General features: G+C 35.8%; 1 protein-coding gene across 1 annotated transcript; it reads left to right on the top strand.

The window, feature by feature from the left end:
• Positions 1–862: 862 nt before the first annotated feature.
• Positions 863–2,961, top strand: LOC112505926 (trihelix transcription factor PTL-like). Its single transcript, XM_025109965.1, has 2 exons — positions 863–1,206; positions 1,862–2,961. The coding sequence occupies exons 1-2, from the start codon at positions 863–865 to the stop codon at positions 2,787–2,789; spliced, it is 1,272 nt and encodes a 423-aa protein (XP_024965733.1). The 3' UTR covers positions 2,790–2,961.
• Positions 2,962–8,146: the final 5,185 nt, after the last annotated feature.

Genomic DNA, 8,146 nt, shown 5'->3' with positions numbered 1-8,146 from the left:
TAATTATCTGCACCTTGATTAATTAAATTTATTTGAATGTTTTATACTCTAATATAATAATATAAATACAAATATAAACAATGTAAAATGTCTACAAGTAAAAAAAAATCCTTAGTTTAATTGGATGTAATCGTTGATCTTGACTTTTCAGATAACGTAAGTGTAAATTACAATTTGTTTGAATTTTTTAAAGGTGGAATTAGTCGAGCATATAACAGAATTCGACCATATCAACTTCATACTTAAGTACCATTTTAGTCTGAGTGGTTGCTATTATTTAACAAAGTGTAACACCGAACAATATCCGGGAAAATGTTCCCTAACATATAATTAGATACGAAAAATCATATAACGGATTATCTATCGATGTTAAAAATTTCCAAACGAAAAGGTAGAGAACAAAAATATTCATCATAAAAAGAGAAAAGGAATGAAGGGATGGAGGTCATAAAGGAAGGATCCTAGGCCCTGTCGATGCATATGCGATGTATTTAGAACAGGAAAAGAACGAAACAAGAAAGGAAATTAGACTACTTTGTCTTTCACCTTTTTGCATTTGTCCCCTTATTATTGGCAATCACATCTGAATCTCATCTCACCCTTTTGTATGTTTCTCTCTCTATACTTCATTCTAGAGAGAGAGAGAGATTTGAAGTATATATATATATATATATATACGTTGATATGTATACATACACTATTCATCTCTACTACTTGCATATATACATAAGTAAAGCAAGAAAGAGTTCATCATATATTATTCCTAACACACGCGTCAAAGAGGTTCTAGAGTGACGACAGAATCTGTGGTCTGCCGTTGAATCTATCAAAGGGAAAAGAACTTGGAAAATCTAAATCAGGAATGGAGGAGCAATATGGGATAGCTAATCTGGCACATTACATGAATATAAGTCCAATCTTCACTGCCATTACCCAACCACCGTGTGGTCCTCATCATGACCTTCACTATGAGATGGTGGTCGTGGGAAGTGGTGGTGGTGGGCGGACGATTCCACCTGGTCCTGGCTCGAGAATTGGCGGTCTTAGCGTTGGTGATGGCGGTTTAGAGATGGGAATCGGTGGTGGTGATGTAAATGGTAGGTGGCCAAGGCAAGAAACTCTAACTCTTTTGGAGGTCAGATCAAGGATGAATTGTAAGTTCAAAGAAGCAAATCACAAGGGTCCTTTGTGGAATGAAGTTTCTAGGTTCTCTCTCTCTCTCTCTACAACACATAACTCTTTCATGCCTCACCTTAATTTCTCTCACTGTTCTAGACAAAGTATCTGAATTCTTGCAATGAATCTGGATCATGGGGCTTGTTCTAGTACCATCTTCTCACTTCTCTACTCTCTTCAGTGCCTCTATATATCACATTGCTGGTTGGGGTATACTTGATTTTTCTTCAGGAAAACATAGATTTCACCTTTTATAAACATCAATCCTATCACTCAACACCAAGAAACTCAACATTACAACTTCATCTCATCCTATTCTTCTATATGTCTTCGATGGTATGTGTGAAAGATCTTTGAAGATTTCTTCCATATAGTTTAGTATATAGATCCGTCAAAAAGCATTGTAACTTGATCATCTTAAATGGATGAACTTTTCACTGCCTTCCGTAAATTGAACACCAAGAAAGTGTAAACAGATTTTACGTACACCGATCTTAGTTGGTCGGTAAAACCCTCGAGTTTGGTTATAGTTGTATGTCTCCAGACCAACCAGCATGAGATTCATACTCCATAAATATGACAAAAATCAATTGCGAACTGTTCTTTCATACCATAACTTAATGTTTGATTAATTGAACTAGTTTCTGGACGACAAAAATCGTCAACTTAATTGGTTGATTTTCAGGATAATGTCCGAGGAACATGGGTATCAAAGAAATGCGAAAAAGTGCAGAGAGAAATTTGAAAACTTATACAAGTATTACAAGAGGACTAAAGAAGGGAAAGCAGGAAGACAAGATGGGAAACACTATAGGTTCTTTAGCCAACTAGAAGCTCTCTATGGTGAAAGAGGTCGTACTACTTGTCCTAATCCTAATTGTAAACATGCCATGGGTTCATTTACGGAGAACACTGATTGTGTGGGGAGGAAGATGAAGACGAGGAAACTAAGGAAACGGAGTTGGAAGAACATAGAAGACTTCATTGATGCACAGACGAGGAAGATTATGGACAAACAAGAGGCATGGATGGAGAAGATGATGAAGACAATTGAACAGAAGGAACAAGAGAGGATGTCAAGAGTGGAGCAATGGAGAAAAGAAGATGTGGGTAGATTGGAGATCAAGCACAAGTTTTGGGGTAAACGACGAGCATGGATGGAGTCTCGAGAGCCACTTTTGATGCAGGCTTTGCACAAATTAACCGAGAAGAAATCACTTCAAAACCATTGTTTTCCAGAATGTAATGATTATATTAATAATCCCATGTGTAAATGGGGAGAAAATGAGATTAGGCAACTAATACACTTTCGTAGAACCAACATAGACGCAGGAATCGAGCAAGTTGGGAACATGGAAGGGATTCTTTGGGATGAAATTGCTTCAAAAATGGCATCTTTAGGTTACAATAGGAATAAATCAATATGCAAGACCAAGTGGGATAGCATAAATGAGTTGGAAGAAAGATCTAAAAGGCGAAAAGAGAGTACGAGAAGCACCAATTTTCAGTATCAAGAGGGAACTTTTCAAGAACATGAAAGGCCAGTTGAACCAAGTGATCATCAGAATGATGGTTGCTACAGGCTTTTGATGGGTGATCAAGAGGATGTGTGATGACTACGATCGAGTTAAGGCTCACAATGGGAGAGAACCATTCATTAAGGTTAGACTTGCATGGAATTTAATAATGGTTTACATGATTCGTAGATAAGGTTTATGCATCTATAGATTATATGCAATAAACATAATCAAGGTTCCTGTTCCTAGATTCAATGGTTAAAATTTCTCTAAAGGATAATCTTTGTATTATTTAATTTAGATTCATTTATGAATATATTAAAGTTGGTTTATTTATTTGATTAATTGATTTCATAGAGATGTATAGATGTAAATTTTATTAATACTAGTACTTAGTGCATCATGAGTTATTTTTAAGACTTCACAAAATATGTTCTATAGAGTAGCATAGATAATGCATAGTTAACGATGGGTGTTTTTATTATATGCAATAAAAATAATCAAAACGGTAATTAAGTAACCTGGTACAAGACCTAATAGAACAATGCAAACATGTGTTTTGAAAATCATTGCTTGTTATGTGTGAAATTTGATGAAGATGATGAATCAAATGGTAAGAATTGGTTTATTGCCTCTATAGTCTTTAGTAATGCACACAAACTAATTGTGTCATACACAGAACAAGGGAGGGTTTTTTTCTTCTTTATGTTGCTAAAACTATGAAAAAGGAAAAAGCCATATATTTTAGAAGGAATAAAACATAGTTTCTTATATAACATATTTATAGTTTCTTTTGCCCAAAATTATTATAAAAACTAGGGAAAAGTGCAATAAAATCAAATAGACTTTAGTGTTTGGAATGATTAAGTTATTGGACAATTTTTTGGAACAAATAAATCATTAGACTTTTCAAAACCTATTAAATAGATCCTTAGACTTTCTTAAACATGTTAAATAGATCCTCATTCTTTAAAAATGTAACTTGTAATTTGAATAGGAGGTAAACCTACAAATTAAAAAAAAACCTAAAACCATCCTAAACAATCGCTCAATTCCACACTCCAGTCGCCCTACAGTCGCTGCCGCACCACCACCATCTGTCTGTCGCCGCCGCAGCACCCGGTTGCCACAGTTCTTGATTTCTCCGGTCCGGTTCCAACAATTTTTTTGATTTCTATCCTCAAAAGAATGGACTGCTTCTTCGTCCTCTTTTTTGTTTTGAATGTGTATCACCCGGATTTCATGTTTTTCAAAAAGCATGAGTTTTGGCGGTGAAAATAGGTGGTAAAAGAAAGAAAGAGATAGGAAGGAAGGAGGTAAAACTGACAAAATATTTGCGTTTCCGGTGATGGCAAGGGGCGATGTCGGGGTTGTTGTATGATTTAGTACAGTAGCAGTGTGTGGGTACAAAGTGTGTAAACTAATGATTTTTGTGCTAAATTAAAACTAATTATTAGCCTTCGTTCTTCTTGTGGCTGGAGATGCTATGATGAATCTGGATTTCATGGTGTAATTAGAATATAGGAAGTTCACTGTGCTCAAGCTTCAACTCTTAGGAGACCATTTCATGGTCCAAATTTTCTTATATTTGGATTTCTTTATCAAACGTCTTAAATGCCTAAGCAATAAGATTAAGCCGAAAACAGTAATATTGTAGCGACACGCACAGCTTGTAAGAAAATATGATCTTAGCCCAAAACAAAAAGTAACTTTTGCCGTGTTTTTCTATGAGGTTTAGAACAGACACAATGTAACGTAAGGAGATGAAATGAAGGAGAAGCCCATGATTTCATGGTTATTAGTGTTTCTTTTTAACAGACGCAACATTTTAATAGTGATTCATGATGAATTTGTGTTATGCTAGGCTTGAGATGGCAGCATCTTTCCTTTAGGTAAAAAAAGGTTCACTGGCTATGTAGGACTAGATAATCAGTATAGCCTTCATGAGCTAAAGATAAATAGGTAATCACTTATTAATCTTACATTTCCTTTCTAGAAGATTTTGCTCTTCATGCTTACTTTTTTATGTTTTTAATATGAATACAAGATTGTGAGAATCCTAGTCAATTAAAGCAGTGTCTGACTAACTATGCGGTTGCAATTGGCTACCAACTAGAATATGTGAAAAATGATTCAGAAAGACTACTTATTACATGTGGAAAAGGTCAAAAAGATCTTACATGTCCTTTTACATTATGGGCATCTTGGACAGGGACGGACCCAGAAAATTTTCCATACGGTGACACCATATAATTAATATAATATAATATACATCTAAAAATAATTACAMAAAATATGGTTTTTATGGTACCGATAAACAACTCGTAAACTTGTACCCGACGCGTTTTCATCTTTTGAAAACGGTCAATATATACCCAAAAATAATTACAAAAAATATGTTGAGATCCAACTTCTAAATTTGTCCTCGGCGTGTCTTCATCTTTTGGAAACGATCGATTACATCTTCATTTTTAACATTACTAAGGGCTTCCTTTTCTATAGCGCAAATGAGGGCAGAATTCAAAAAATCATCACCAATTCGATTACGTAAATCTGTCTTGACAAGCTTCATCGCCGAAAAGCATCTTTCAACCGTAGCAGTTGCAACAGGCAAAACCAGTGTCAGTTTCAATAACCAGTAGACTAAAGGATGAGAAAGATGCTTTCTTGTTGCAACCATTAATCTGGCGAGGTGGGCAATACCGTTTAAGTTGGCAAATCTGACATCATTATAAACAGAATGATAGTAGATATCAAGTTCATGCTCAAGAATGATCCTTTCCTTGTCTTCAAAATCTCGGGGACACATCTGACTCAACTTCAATAGGCTTGATTTGTTAAACTGAGAAAACGAATTGCGTGGATTCAAAGCCGCCATATTTTGAAGCAAGTCGGTGCTTATCTCACCAAAACGATCACCAAACTCTCGGATCTGHAYATCCAAAACARTGTTGAATATATCATAGTTATAATAATGTTGATTGGTAATKTTCGTCTTTTTCCTTGAATTTCTTGTATTAACATAAGCTTCAGCCATATCCAACTTCAMAATCTTATGTTTATCACAAAAAGAGTAGCATTTCTCCAAAACTTGATCAAACCCATTTTCCCTCAACATTTGTAATTGACCTTTGGTTGTTCCTATCAAATCAATAGCTTCCAAGATGTCTTCATTTTTCCTTTGAAGAGCTTGAGACAATGAATTTGTTAATCCTAAGATCGTTGAATTCAAGTGCATATAAAACACAAATTCAAATGTCTTTAAGTATGATAAAAGACCTCTTGCTTGAAACCGACTAGCTCCATTATCACTATCATCTTCGACATATTCAAGCACCTGTATGACCTCTGGAAACAAAGCAATCAAACTCACGATTGTTTTAAGATGAGAATTCCATCGTGTATCTCCAGCTCGAACAAGGGAAATCTCTTGGTTTAACCTCTTGTTCTTCGGGGCATTTTGTAATATAACCTTTTCAATCTCCCCATTTGTTCTTCCGATTAACTTTAAAGTCCCTAAGAAAAGCCCTTTGTACATAGACTTTTCCGACTCATCGTTGCCACGAAATGGTAAAGCATTCTCCAACAAATATCTACAAACTTCAACGGAAGCATTCAATCGCATGTGGTACTCGGTCTTTTGGAGTTCTGTTTGTTTACGAAGGGCAACCGCAATTGATTGGTTTTGGTTAACCAAATCTTCACATTTTTTAAGTGCTTTATGGTGAAAACTATTAACCTCACCCTCATGAAGCGTAAGTCTATCTTTTTTACTYCAACTATTAAATCCSTCCGCCACAAATGCATCTATCCCATGATTCCCACCTTGGTCTCTGAACAAGTAACAAGGCAAACAATATGCTCTATCTACTTTTACACTATATTCCAACCACTGAAATTGATCAAACCAAGTAACAACAAACCGTCTCCCTTTAGCCCCTATAACTTTGGTTGGAAAGATGTGACCTCGTGGTTGACAAGGACCCCTTACCAAGTATWTCCGTCTAATTTCGTCTCTTTGATTTGGATTATAACTTATAATTTTGGGTCTCTCTGATGGATCCCAAGGAAGATCGTTAACATCAATCACATTGTTGGAATTGGATGCATCATTATTACCGGTTGATGATGAAGCTTTTCGCTTCAAATATATTTCCATAATGAATGAGAATTGTAGATCTAAGTAATGAAAACAATGATAAGTAATCAGTAATGACATTGAGACAATGAGTAAATTTAATCAACATATGAAAACTAATACTAGACAGACAGTTCACAGTAAGTAGCTCAAAGCCTCAAAATTCAAATCACTGTTCACAATTTGTATTTTGCAAATCAATACTCAATAGTCAATAATACTAATAGAGGCAGTAACTAGTGAGTCTAGACAGTAGCTCAAATCAAATGCTCAAGCCTCAATGCCTCAATCAATTTCATCAAGAATTCAAGAGTAAAATGTATACCTAAACCTAATCAAGTAAATAATCAACTAAAACTAAAAATGTATACCTAAAGGCTAAACCTAAATACCTAATCGAATCGATTCTGATTTCTGAAATCTGAATATTGAATAATCGAGAATCKTTCTTCGAGTTTTAGTGAGTTTCGATTCTGATTTCTGAATCGTGAATCGTCCGAGTCTTCAAAATCGTTCCAAAATCGAATCGATTCTTCTTGTTGACAGTGTCCTTGGCGGTGGCCCTCCCTGGTTGTCGCATGTCGGTCGCTTGTCGCTCACTCGCTTGTCGTTCACGCTCGTAAGCTCGTTCGTTCACTTTGTTGGGTCGTCTCACACTCACCGCTTCACGTAGCTTCACAGCCTTCACTCTCGTCTCATCTGGTCACCTGCACGGCTGCACAAGAAATTAGAAAAGCCCAGGAGGAGGACTAGAGGAGGTAATAGTTTGTATATTTGATTTGGGCTTAATCATATAATTGGGCTTTGCATTTTATTAATGTTAATAAATTAATTGGACTTTGCATTTTATTAAGTTAGACAATTGGGCTTTATTTTGTTTGGGTTTTAAATTTTAATTGCTATGTTTGAATACGGTAGCACCTTTCAAAATAATACRGTAGCACCTTCCAAAATAATAYGGTAGCACCGTTGAGAAACCTAAAAATTTTACCCTTTGGTGGCGAAATAATACGGTGGCACGTGCCACCGGTTGCACCCATACAGGTCCGCCCATGATCTTGGATGCAAGAAGAAAAGTTGTTTCAAAATTAAAAGCATTAGTTGTAAGCACATATGTAGTAGAGACTATAGTTTTGGATCCCTAATGACACCAAATTGGATTGCAAAGCATTATGTTAGAGAACTCATTGAAAGATTGTTCATGAAAATCAAGGATATGCAAGATGACATTTTGAAAAAGTTTTTGGTCAAAGTTAGCAAAGGCCACTGCATCCGTGCCAAGTCCAGGGCACTTCTCGAAATTGAAGGTTCTTTG

Source organism: Cynara cardunculus, assembly GCF_001531365.2.
Source record: "Cynara cardunculus var. scolymus isolate 2C chromosome LG 1, CcrdV1, whole genome shotgun sequence".
NCBI classification, from domain to species: Eukaryota; Viridiplantae; Streptophyta; class Magnoliopsida; order Asterales; family Asteraceae; genus Cynara; species Cynara cardunculus.
The sequence above is the reverse complement of the archived record's forward strand: the minus strand, read 5'-3'. Positions and strand labels throughout refer to the sequence as shown.

Excerpts from the sequence above, each read along its gene's own strand:
- LOC112505926 (XM_025109965.1), top strand. The coding sequence starts at position 863 with ATGGAGGAGCAATATGGGATAGCTAATCTGGCACATTACATGAATATA. Across the intron at positions 1,207-1,861 it reads TTGTGGAATGAAGTTTCTAG|GATAATGTCCGAGGAACATG; the intron begins GTTCTCTCTCTC and ends GTTGATTTTCAG.